The sequence below is a fragment of the Euprymna scolopes genome, chromosome 39 (assembly GCF_053919585.1).
Source record: "Euprymna scolopes isolate OS-2025 chromosome 39, ASM5391958v1, whole genome shotgun sequence".
NCBI lineage: Eukaryota > Metazoa > Mollusca > Cephalopoda > Sepiida > Sepiolidae > Euprymna > Euprymna scolopes.
Genome location: NC_136520.1, coordinates 38,477,432 through 38,491,503, shown reverse-complemented (window position 1 = coordinate 38,491,503; position 14,072 = coordinate 38,477,432). Strand labels below are relative to the sequence as shown.

The following is a 14,072-nucleotide window of genomic DNA, read 5'->3' as shown; positions in this document are numbered from 1 at the left end:
TTGATCACGCGGTGCAATGGGGAAAAGGTGGCTGGTTAATTTTAATGCATCAAAAACTAAGCTTCTATCTTTACATCATCAACGCTCTGATTCCCCTCTTGCATCAATTGAAATGAATGGCTCTCGTCTTGGGGAGGCTCCATGTTTTGACAACGCTCTGGGCCTGACCTTTGCTCCTGATCTGAAATGGAACACGTACATCAAATCCGTTGTCAGGACTGTTCAAAAAAAGGTGGGATCGTTCTACCGCTTAAGTCGATATCTCACTGCTGATGCAATTCTCTACCTGTATAAGAGCCAAGTACGTCCAAAGATGGAGTACTGTTGCAACATCTGGCAGAAGCTGCTAGAGTTCAAAATAGACTTCATAGCCTAGTGGGGGATGTGCTTTTCTCTTCCCTGGAACCTCTTTTCAACAGAAGAGACGTTGCGAGCCTGTCTCTGCTTTATCATTATTTTCATGACCAGTGCTCGTCTGAGCTCCAATCTATGGTCCCTCCTTGCCTGACTTTCACGAAAAACACTTGTCTAGCTGAAACAACTATCAATAATTTCCCCCACTCTTTATCTGTAAACGTAGATTCCATGAACAAAGCTTCTTTCTTAGAACTGCACGCCCGTGGAACTCTGTTCTGTTTTCCTGCTTTCCAACTGACTAATATATGGTCGTATTCAAGTCCAACATGAACAAATTCTTGATGAGTCATCTCCCTTAGTAATCCAATTTACCAAATTTCCACTACTAACGATAGCTGCGACATTTTACCACTGACTATTGTATACTCATTAACCCTTATCCTCGAGTGGCTTCCATGCCTTGATAAGTGATGACTCCTTTGTAAAATAATAATATGCACGGGCCAGACAAAATGCTGCAGAGGCAAAATATGGAGAACCGTTACATGGAACCAAGAACTTTGAAGCTGCATATCTACGAGTTTTCTATCTCTCACCCATCCCCTCTCATTGCCTAATCACCGACCCCCCAAAAGAGGGATGCCAAATAGTCGAGAAGGGTCAAGGAGGATTGAAAGACCGAGGAGAGCGCGCTGACCAAACCTCCGCTGGGCATGTGCAAAGAGAACTGGGACCTTGGGTAGACTTATTGCCACTCACATTTCAGCAGAGACCAATGGCCGCTGCCAGTGAGAAACCAATGGTAGACGGCTGTTGGGATCACGCAAATTTATTTGCAAATGTTATCAAAAGAGAAGAGTACTGAAAATCTGGGGAGGCTTATTGTCACTCAGCTTCCAGAAAACACCACAGGCTGTTTTCAAGGAGAGGTCTTTGATAACCTGTATGAAAGCTCCTTGTGAGCCAATAATAATAAATGGTACAAGCACAAACCGCAGCAGTATTTGAAAACGAGAATCATAAAATCCAATGAAACATAGACGTACGAACAGATAAATCTACCCAAGCAAGAATACCGGATGGTGTAATGATTAACAAGAAGGAAAAGTCCTGCCAAATCGTAGCTCTTGCTGTTCCCGCAGACCACAGGGTGAATATCAAGGAAACCGAGAAATCAAACATTCCAATTTCTCCAATTCTTTTTTCAAAGTTTTTTTTGGAATTCCAAATACACAGAGCTAGCCAGAGAGCAAATCGGCATTTGGAAAATGAAGAAGATCAAGATAATACCTATAATAGTAGGAGCACTAGGAAGAATCCCCCCCGAAAAAACTTTGAAAAAAGAATTGGAGAAATTGGAATCAGAAGAATGGCTGAGAAGATACAACGGATAACAATAATGAAAACGTCTGAAATATTAAGAACTCTTGAATGCGCAGACTTATACTCATGAGCTACAGGCGCAAACCGGACATATAGGAACTGTTACAGAAGTAAAACGCAAAAAAAAAAAAAAAAAAAGAACGCTACATGGAATCAAGAAAATTGAAATTGCATAATTGTAAGCTAAACCCCCCCACCCCAAATTCGAAAATCGAAATATTGAATTTAAGTAAAATCAATGGTATCTACTAGTTTTGGGGCGATAAATCGGAATCGGAATCGAGAATTGAAAATATGGTAACTTTCTAGGGCATCGGAATCGGTATCGGAATCGGAAAAATGTGTGCCTATTTTCCGATGCCAAAACGATTCCTTTTTTTTTCCCTTCTTTTCTAATTGGATTTTGGTTTAAGAAAAATTTTAATTGCTGGTGTTAATCATAAAATAATAAGTATTTATTGATTTTAAACTTTCAGTAAAACTAATATCTATAGATACCCCCCCCTCACAAATGTGTTTTTACGTATGAGAAAATATATGCACATTTAAGATGTGTTTTACAATAATCGAGACAAAACTATTTTATAGTTAAATATTTAGAGATTTATAAAGTATCGGAATCGAAATTGGTAATTGTATCGGAATCGGGAATTTAATACGGAATCGGTAATTGTATCAGAATCGGGGAAAAATAATGGAATCGTCCCATCACTAATATCTACTTAATTGTTATGTCACAATACGAAAATATTTTTTTTAAATTATGAAAAACGATAAGGTAAGAAATTAATTATTAATGAAAATAGTTTTGGAAGACGATCAGCCAAAACTGACTTTTGCTAAAAAATTAACTGAGAGTGTGGGGCGTTAATATTTTCTGAAATCTTAGGCCAATTTAACAAAACTCAGTTTTCACAAATCATCTTCGAAAACTGTTTTTAATAATCATTAATTTTCTACCTCATTGTTTTTCGTAATTTTTGGATACTTTCATTACTGCGACATGACAATTAAGTGAATATTAGTGGTTTTACTTGAACTTTAATATTTCGGTTTTCGAATTTCGCTATTATAACGAAGAAGCACCCAGAAATATAATTTTAAAAAATGCATGCCTCCTTTGAAAGCGGTTCCAAATTATTCAATTAATCGTAATCAACAACGATATAGACAGAGAAACGACCCCAGAAAATTAAATCCTTTTCTATCTTCTTTCTTGCATTCTTTTTTCCTTTCACTTTTCTTTCGTCCTTCTTTCATTCTCTCGCTTTTTGTTTTTTCTTTCTTTCCTTCTTTCTCATTTTCTTCCGTTTTCCTTTCACTTTTCTTTCGTCTTTTTTAATTCTCTCGCCTTTTTCTTTTTTCTTTCTTTTCTTCTTTCTCATTTTCTTCCCTTTGTCTTTCACTTTTCTTTCTTCTTTTTTTTACTTATTCATTTTTTTAAATTTCTTCTCTGACTTTTCTTTCCCCTTTCTTTTCTTCTTTCACCTTTTTTTTTTCCGCTTTTCCTTTACCACAATTTCTTTCTCTTTATTTTCTTCTTCCACTTTTTTACTCCCGTCTTTCTTTTCTTTTTTTTCACATTTTCGACTTTAATTCCTACCTTCTTTCAGTTTTCTTTCTTCTTTCTTTTATTTATTTGTGGTATCTCTGCAGTTCTGCAAAACGGGGTAATTGATAATAAAGCCCTATACTAAGACCAAACTCACTTTTCCTAGAGTCATATCTCACGAGGAATGCATGGTGCCATTAATTTTGTATTAGAGTTAAAGACCACCATATTTTATTTCTAATCTGAAAAATGCATATAAAATTTTTTATGTTGGGGTTTATCAGTAACGTGCAGAGAGAGCATTTTCAGGGCAGGTACTCGTGAAAAAGAAAACGACAAAAATATAATAATGGTGGAGCACATGCCTATAATAGATCCCTCTGAAAAGGGCACTTTTAAAATAGGAATAGAGGAGCAGGTGCTTGGACACCCCTTGCACCCCTCTGCACGTCACTGGGTTTAAGGACGGGAGCATGGGTACACGGACTTTATTGAATATGTACTTGAAACAGACATGCACCTGGTCGGAAGAAACAAAACACGACTTAAAAGATAAAATGATTGTTGATTGACTAGAAACAACTGGCAAAGATTACCCTTATTTAAAGGTCAACTGCAGAATATCCTGTCATTAAATAAACGCACTATGAGAGTGATTACATTGTCAATGAAGGTTAAATTTCAGAATATACGTTTATAGATAGATGTATGAGTGTCATATAAATTAGACTTGTGTCCGTTTTTAACGGTCAAAATTAAAGCCCATTGACAGAACAAGTATTTTATGCAAATTGATAGTTAAATATGGTTAAATGCTCATTTTTGCATTAAATACTAATTCTATTAATCCCTAACTCTGCATAGAACGGATACTATAATACTTAGTTCGCTGCGCCTTATTATAGGAATGGTCCATACAAAATTTCGGCCAGATCAGCTCAGTCGTTTTCGAGAAAACTTTTAGAGTAAATGTGGTATTGTGGTGACTGATCGCGTTTAATCGCTAATTATGTATCGATCGTATAGCATAATACTTAGTTCATTGCAGTTTATCATAGCAGACGTTCTTACAAAACTTCAGCGAGATTAGCTTACTAGCTTTCGAGAAACAAAAATGGAACGGAAAAAACAGACAGACTACGAGAAATATAAGATAGACTAAATCGGAAATAAAGATCAACAGTCGACTGGCACGTGTTCGAGAAAACCACTTCGACAACGCGCACTCGTTCACCGTCACCGACAATGAAGATGTATTGTTCTATATTTATACATCGGTATTTGTTGCTAGTCCGGCCATGCGCTTCGCCAAAACCCAGGTGACTCCATTCGTGAAGCCATCGACCCAACACTACCACCAAACTGGAAGAAACACCGCGGTGGCCAACTGAACATCTGGCTCAGAACGGTGAAACAGGATACTGAAATGAGTCGATGGAACCACAAATGGCTTAAGCTTGTAGCGGAAACTGTCTCTGACCGCCGCACCTGGTCGGCCGTTATATAGGATGCGGTGAATTTGCTGAATGGACTCGGCTCAACCGATCCAGGGTGAACGCCGCAACAACCAACCAACTAACCAACCAACCAACCAACCAACCATTTGTGGCCATCTATAATCTATAATATAAATCTCACCTGTTTGTTTAAATGTATGTATGTATGTATGTATGTATGTACGTGTGTGTTGGGGCGGAGAGGGCTCTGTTACAGAATGGATTGAGAGAGAGAGAGAGAGAGAGAGAGAGAGAGAGAGAGAGGGGTGAGTAAACGTGGAGTGTAGACACGTTTACCAGAACCGAGGGTCAGCTGACCAGATTACGTATGAGTGACGTGGTCAGGTTGGCTAGATCTGTGAGACTGGATTTAGACTTTGAAGAAGACGGACGGTTTAATAGCTGTTCCCTCCTCTTCACTGGGGGTGGGGGACGCTGACGTGTTCAAAGCAAGCAAGATTCACTTCCATATTCTGTGTCGACATCTGGAAGGTAAATAAAAAGCTATAAAACCAATTCATCGTCTTGGAGTGATAAATCTTCGTCTAACAGGTACCAGTCTCCCTCCAAGAGAAGATGAATTCCAGATGGATCAACATCGACGACACATGAAGTAAGGTATGTCGAAGAAAATGCATGTAACACACACACACAAAAGCATATGAACAATTAGATATGAACACACACAAACGCATATGAAACTAGACGATCATACGCACACGGAATTCTTTTATGACACACATAATCTCCTTTCATTCTAATAATAATCATTCCATGACAACAAATACAATTATGGTCCTCCCCTTTTATGTTATACACCAAACGTCAATTGGGTGCCCCTCTATGATAACCCTAGTGATAACTTCAATGATAACTCTATGTAACAGCTCCCGTAAGCCGTGGTGAAGGCAACTTTTCTAGGAGAAGCAAATCTCTGATTAAAAAAAAACAAAGCGGGAGACCAGTACCTGCATTAAGCTGGTCTGCAGGTTAACTTGTTGCTGGCTATCTTGCTTTTGCTTGTTGCTGGATCTCAACATTTTGAACCAAGCTAAAAATGTTAATTCCTACACCCTCATCTGAGCACTTTTCGACAAGGAGGGGTCGCTTTTTTCGCCGATATTTTCGATTGACTAGCCTTAATTTAAATCTTTGCCTCTTTCGGTTTGGCGATGGACGAAACGGCAAAGAAATCAAGTATTTTTTTTCACGTTCTTTTCCTCCTTCGCGCTATGGGTTCGATCCTGCCTATTTACTATCACTTTTTTTTTTGCTCAACACACACGTCCAAACACCTGGGCAACGCCGGGTACCCAGGCCAGTTCTTTTATAGAACAGCTTTTCATTCAATTCCTGGGCAACACCCGATATGCCTGCTAGTTTCAAAGTAATGTGAGTGTAATAAAGAATCTTCTCTTTTTACCTTGTTTATCCTCCATTCCTCATTGCCTTTATTGCCGTGGCAGGTAATGACGACAATACGTCTTAATACGCCCAAACATCTTCTATCAATTCGTATTTCTCCAAGTTTGGTGAAGGTCATATGCTGTAAAAGAAAACAAATTGCTAATACAATGTATGGTGTAACTTTTTTTTATGGCACTAGTTCTTATAGTGTAATATTTCTATATTAATATGATTGTGTGATCACTTCTTGTGTGTCTATGTATGTGTCATTCTTTTCATATTATTATTATTATTATTATTATTATTATTATTATTATTATTAAGGATGCTAGCAATGTAGTAGAGGTCGAAATCGTAAAAGAACAAATGTACAAAACTATATATGCGACGTTTTTCTTCAATTGTTACATCATAAGGGCTGTCCCCTTTTCATGTAAGTATAAAAATAGAGAGATTTAGTTAAAATGAAAATGAAATAGCAATAGACGAAATTCGAACCTCGTAATTTAGGTTTAGAAATAGATTACGTGTGAGAATTAGAAAATGGAATGTAAAACAGCTTAGAGATAAAATAGTTTCAAGAAAAGAATGTGCACTGTCAATTTTGTTATGAAAATTCAATTGAAAGAATGCAGCTACAAGATAATTTAATAAACATGTTTTTAACATATTGGAAATATAGGTTACTGAGTATAGGTTAAAATTCCTTTTGGAAAAAAAGGAAAAGTTTTGGACACGTATGTCCAGAACACGTGTGTATGACGTCATGGAAAATAGAAAGTTCTAGAGATAGATAGAAAAACTTTAGAGTTAAGCAGACAGAAGCAGGGGGAGAGACGGAGAGAGAGTCTGAGGTCGACAGACGATAGTCTGGAGTTTGGAATTCGAACGTCTAGAAGCGAGACGGTCACTTTGAAACTTAATATGTGAAGCTTTGAATTCTTGATGAGAAAACCACGGCCGGCCGTGAGAAGAAATAAACCCATCATGTGTTTTTATAACGTCGTCTTTGTGTTGTGATTCTACCAAAAGGTAAAGAATATTGTTTTTGTATGCCTTGTATATCTGTGTTATAAAATGTATTAACATATACATCTTACATACACGTCTCGACATATCATATCGACAATATGAACTATACATCTCATATCTACACTAAGACTGTCTACACAATGTCTCAAGACTATCTCTTCACTCAAAGAGCTTTCCATCTATTACACATCTAAGTAATAAACATTTTCATATATATGAATCGTCATAAAACGAACAATCTCTCTAACAACATCCCTCTCTCTAAAACTCATCAACAAGACTCTCTAAGCATCACTTTTAAAACATAGCAATAAATAATAAAAATCAAACCCCTATATAACACAATAAAAGCTTATATAATTTTCAATAAATCATTCGCTTAAATATATAAAGTCCGGGATAATGGAAACTATATATTTTGATATTTCATGAGAAACACCACCTTTCTAAAAAAAAAAAAAAAAAATGTAAAAATAAATAAATATAATAAATGGTCTTAATAAATATTTATTTACTATTAATGGAATATTTACTGAAATGACAAATTCAATAGCGTAAAACATATTAAAAAACAACAACATTTAGTTAAAATAAAAAAAACAACAACATAAAATGATTTAATTACGAAATTAAATCCACCAGGATGTAATTCGGTTTCTTTCTAAACAAGTCAAACATTTTAATTTTTTGTTAATATTAAAAGAAAAAAAAATGGAAGAATGAATTACTTCCTGACTCTTGGAAATTTGAATATGATTTGGAAGTATTTAACATATCAAATAGAAATTAATTCAACCTGGATTTAAAATTAATGAAAAAAAAAAAACACGTATTTAGCGATTAAATATTTTGGAAGCTTTTTACATTCAATATATTTGTGAATACAGATTAGAAGAACATTATCATAACGAAGCATTAGTTATGGTTTTATAACAATTTGGTTCCATTAATAATTTCACTTGTGTTGGAATTTCTCTTAGTTTATGCCTCCAAATCTAAATGGATAGCAGTAGCAATGTTTACGATGGGAAGTAAACACGATAGAGTAAACACAGCTTATCTCTGCTCTATCGTTATTTTCATGGCAAGTGTTCGTCTGAACTCTAATCTATGGTCCCCCCCCCTGTCCAAACTTTTACGGAAAACACTCGTCTACCTGAAACCGCTATCCATAATTTCTCTCACTCTTTACATGTGTCTAAATCTAAACGTAAATTCCATGAACAAAGCTTCTTTCTTAGAACTGCACGCTTGTGTTCTGTTTTCCTGATTTCCAGCTAACTACAATATGGTCGGCTTCAAGACCAACGTAAACAAGTTCTTGAATTTGGTAAATTGGATTACTTAAGGAGACCCTTAAGTAATCCAATTTACCAAATTTCCCCTTCTAACGATTACGACGATATTGCTCTATTGACTACCGTACGGTCATCAACCCTTATCCTCAAGTGGTCCCCGGGCCTTGATAAGTGGTGACTCTTTTGTAAAAAAAAGGAGCTTACAAGACAAAATGTAAACCTAAAATATAACGAAATTGAAATAGAAACAATGTCCACTGAACAAACCCTGCCTGTTCTTATTTACTTGCGTCCCCACGAGAGCAGAGTTAGATACAAGGTCGATTTTTAATGTAGAGAAAATCTAGCTTCCCCAAAAGGGGTACTCTGGATAGGAACAAAAATTGAAATTGTTTCAATCATGAAGGATTTCTCCTTCACTGACCGAGGACAGAAAGGTGAAATGTAGCATCAGAACACCGATCTTGGCCCGAAGTTTGTACAGAAGGCAACAATAAAGATACGGACATTGATCGATCTAACGATGCTCAAACACGGACGCAAACACGGTGCTTCAACACAAACATCAGTGTGCCAGGTTCGAATTCAGGTTGCTCCACAGAAACACTTTCACTTGCGTGGTCCCTCCCGTGCACCCAATATCTTTCTATAAAAAAATCTTAATAGAAAGATACCGGGGAAATGAATGCCAACAATTGTGAAAAAAAAATGGGAACCAAGCAGTATGTTGTAGTTTGCGTAAAGCATTGTTTATCAGATAAAAGGTGTGTTTGAAGGCTTGTCAATGCAGGAATTATTCAGTTGTTAGAAACAGATAAATAAATAAATAAATAATTCAAAGGATTCAATAGTTCTCAATAAATATTCATTTACCTAAATGTAAATGGTATATTTCCTAAATATATACACCATTTACAGTTAGGTAAATAAATATTTATTGAGAACTATTGATCATTTTTTTTATTTATATTTTTTCAACGACTGAACAATTCCTGCGTTGACAAGCCTTTAAACACCTTTATATATATATATATATATATATATATATATATATATATATATATATATATATATATATATATATATACGCACGCACACACACAGAGCATGTAATGGATTCAGTTTATTCACTTTCATTGGCCCTGCTACATATTGAGAAGGTCAGTTTGAGCAAGATCATGTGTGACATTTAACAAAGAGTTGAAACATTGTTATTCAATGGTAATACCCGTTAAATTTTAAGTACACTGTTATGATTTGGCTCAAACACATGACTACAGTTTACTTATATATAAGGAAGACAGATGTTGTGGTATGGTTCTTGGCTTTGGTAGACGCCATTTTGAACGATAATAGCGTTTTTGATTATTTTTAAGAACCACAGCAATATTTAATATAAATTGAGTATAAAAGCTATGTTTTAGGGAAGGAATAAAATTATATATATATATATATATATATATATATATATATATATATATATATATATATATATATATATATATATATATTGAAAGCGATTAAGCGAAGCCCATTATTAATTTGTTTGTAAACAAGCTGATGGTTCGAGCACTGTGCGACGGGAGGGTGTGGATATAATTCACACTCTAGGAGAAACATTTACGGCAATGATTCGTAGTCGAATGGTGAGAGCTGCCGACTGTCAATGCGACGGTTGTAAGTTCAATCTACGGTTGGGGAAAGGTGTTTGACTAGCCGCACTGATGAGTAGTGATACAACGAAACAGTACTGTATGTGGATGGCAACATATATATATATATATATATATATATATATATATATATATATATATATATATACCATTTACAGTCAGGTAAATAAATATTTATTGAGAACCTTTGAATTATTTATTATTTTTTTTATTTATCTGTTTACAATAACTTACTTTCGCTTGAAGCATTGTTTATCAGATAAAAGGTGTGTTTGAAGGCTTGTCAGTGCAGCAATTATTCAGTCGTTGTAAATAAATAAATAAATAATTCAATAGTTTAAATAAATACTCATTTATTTCCCTGACGGATTTGAGGAATATATACCATCTACAGTCAGGTAAATAAATATTCATTTATTTATCTGACTGTAGATGGTATATATTGAATTATTTATCATTTATTATTTGTCTATTTACAATGACTAATTTCTGAATTGACAAGCCTTCAACCACTCCTTTTAGTTTGGGAACTATTAGTTTACTGAACTCAATATCCTTGAGTTACGTTGACTGTAAATCAAATATGGGAAAAATCTGAGTTGCGACCGGTCCATAGGCTTTTCGTACTCAGTGAAAAAATTGCCAAAGTTGTATGGCTACTTACGATTGGGTCGGTTGGAGAAAATGTCATCAATTTAGGACTAGTGATAGTTGGTTTCTCGGTTTGTAGTCAGGCCATGGAGGTTCAAAGAGATAAACCTATCCAAGCAAGGAGACCAAACGTAATTATTATTAACATGATGGAAAGCAACTGGTAACTTGTGGATTTTGCCGGTCCAGCAAATCACAAGGTGAAGATCAAAGAGGATGAAAAAATAATTGTAGTAGCACTATGAACGGGGAAAAACTGGAAAAGTATTAGGAGAAATTGAAATCAAGGGGAAGACCGAGATTATACAGCGGTCGGTAATGATAAAAACTGCTGAAATAGTCGTGATGAATCAGGGGGGATGGAAAGATGAGACGGAGGAGGAAGAGGAGGAGAGCACTGACCAGTCTTTCACTGAATGGGTGCCAAGAGTACTAGAATGCTGGGGAGGCTTATCGCCACCAAAATCCCAGTGAAAACCAATGTTCAGTACCAAAAAGAAATAAATGGTAAGTGGATGTTGCGATAAGGCAAACGTTATCGAAATAAGCAGATAATACTGGAAATCTGGAGAGACTTGTTGTCACTCAGACTCCAGTGAACACTACTGGTATTATCAGTGAGTAATGTCTGATGATTATCTCTTTTTTTAATATATTATTCACTTCAAACAAGGCACTTTTCCACTTGGACATAAGGGACTACTATTTGGAATCGTGTCTACAGGGGACTTTGGGGAGTTTAGCAGCGAGATGTATGTTCGCATTACATTTAAGCTTCTGTATATTAATATAGTCGGGGAAGCAGGAAACAGAGAGGAAATTCCTAAGCTTAGCACTGAAATAGAAGACGCTATTAGAGTATTAGGCTTTCCAGCATCTTGGGACCTCAATAGTGAAGAAGTGGGATCTTGCTGCTTAACGGGTTAGAAATCCTAATAATAATAATAATAATAATAATAATAATAATAATAATAATCTTATACCCCCTCCCAAAATAGTATCAGTGCCGGCTAATACCACACAAAGTAGTCGTGAAGAGTCAAGGAGAATGGAAGGACCAAGGAAAGAAAACAGTTTAGACCGCCACTGGATGAGTGCTGAGCGTACTGGGACTTTGGGAAGGTTAATTGCCAGTGAAGACCAATGGTCATTGACAGCGAGAAATCAATGGTAAACGGCTGTTATGATAACGCAAAGCCGTTCGCAAATTTTATTGAAAGAGGTGGGGAGTATTTGAAATCTGGGAAGACTTGTTGTCACCCATATTCCAGGGAACACCACCGGTTATTGTCAGTGAGTAATCTATGATAATTGCCTGTGTGAGAACTCCTGGTGAGTACAAATAATTATAATTTATGGGTTAAATAAGGATTTTGAAAGGGGGAGATGTGTCGAAAGGGGCGTATCAAACATATAGGGATTCTATTTTAAAAGGGTGGGATTGAGAAGGTGTTCAAAAATGGAATGAAACGAAAGGGACGCAATAGCATAGCAGTGATGACGGGTTACAATATGTTTGCCCTTTCAACAAGACCCAGAAAACCAAATCGATAGAACTCGTTTATTTTAGCTTCTTTCTTAGAACTGCACGCCTGTGGAACTCTGTTCCGTCTGCCTGCTTCCCTCCGGACTACAACTTGGATGTCTTCAAATCCAATGTTAACAAATTCCTAATGAACCGCCCCCTTAAGTAAACACTTCAGCAAATCTCCACACTAACGTAATGTACTTGCAATAACCCTTATCCCTGAGTGGCTTCCGGGCCTTGATAAGTGGTGATCACTGTGTAAAAAAAAAAAAAAAAAAAAATGTTCTGCAGATCGTGCCACATTTTCCAAACCTTGATACAAACACCCAGGCAAACGAGTACACAAATAAAATTCCCGTCCCGTTTCGACCGACGACCGGCATAGCTATACATCAACTTATATCTCCAACAAACAGAAAATTGAGTGCACCGAAAAAATAAACTGTTAAATTCAGTACTGTTGCGATGGATTACGGCATAATCATGTGGACGCGCCGGTTCCTATCAGATCACAGAAGTTAAGCAACTGAGATTGGTCATTACTAAAATGGGCGACTAATTTGGGAATTTCAGGCGTTGTGTGTAGGACGTCGACACCTGCCTGCAAGAGTTGCAAAAACCTAACGTCGTCATCTCCCCTAACGGGGATATACATACGACTGGGGATCGCTCGTGAATTTCATACTCCCATGGAACTTCCCTCCTTCGGAAGAAAGCCGGTTAAATCCAGATAGGGTTAGTGCTGTTTTACAAACACACACACACACACGCACACTCACACACACACACATACACACGGGATTATCACGTTTGATGCACTGGTTCCCGTCAAATCACCGAAGTTAAGCAAAGATAAGCATGGTCAGTACTAGATGGGTGACCATTTGGGACTTCCAGGTGCTGCATGTGCTCTCTGTTTATCTCGGCATTGTTTCTAGACGTCCTGGACTTCTTGGCACTGGACTTAAACAGTGCCGATGCAGGAGAAGTTTGGCTGGAGATTGCGCAACCCTTGCTACACAATTACACGCGCAGCTGCCCCTACAGGGGGTATCCTTTGTCTCTCGAGACTGAACAAAGGCATAGATGCGATGGATGTTCTCTTCCCTTTTCTACAGAAAAAAAAAAAATTGATGATCTTTACCAAAGTAGGTTCATGAATGCTGCACATGGCCATCGCCAATCTGTTGTCATTTTGTACAAACAGGCACGTCTTAGTAAGTTTGTTCATTAACTGTAGAGAAAAAAGAAAAAGAGAACAATACATTATTATATATTTTTTTTTAATCGAAGAACTGCAACGGTTAAAAGTCCTACATAGAACAAAAAGTTTTCCTTTTAGTCATCATTTTTATCGTGATCTTAAATTTTTCGGGAAAACACCCTTCATCACAGCTTTCAGATGTTATTTGATGCCAATATGAAACAACCGTATTCTCCAATACAAGGAAGAATACCCTTTCTAGTAAAGCATTTTAAAAACATCATCTTTCTGGTATGTAAGCATTTCTGGTGTCTCTTACATTTTAGTTTAAAACAGCATTTCTCTGGTCTGAACGACCCTGGTGTCTAACTCTGTCCAGTGGGGAGGCATAGTAAATAGGTACACTTAAGTTTAAAATAGCTTTTTTTTGTTGTCTTTTACGCTTAAATTACAAATAGCATTTCTCTTGTCTGTTACACTTAAGTTTAAAA

The 14,072-nt window shown here is 36.5% G+C and overlaps 1 protein-coding gene across 2 annotated transcripts in view; it reads right to left on the bottom strand.

Moving 5' to 3' along the window:
* Window positions 1–14,072, bottom strand: part of LOC145263762 (polypeptide N-acetylgalactosaminyltransferase 5-like) — a 231,481-nt gene that overhangs the window by 4,602 nt on the left and 212,807 nt on the right. For both annotated transcript variants that reach the window (XM_080120794.1, XM_080120793.1), the window contains 2 exons: window positions 13,522–13,611; window positions 6,212–6,334 (listed from right to left, as the gene is read on the bottom strand). In XM_080120794.1, the coding sequence (XP_079976920.1) occupies window positions 6,212–6,334; window positions 13,522–13,611 (213 nt within the window). The remainder of the gene's footprint in view (window positions 1–6,211; window positions 6,335–13,521; window positions 13,612–14,072) is intronic.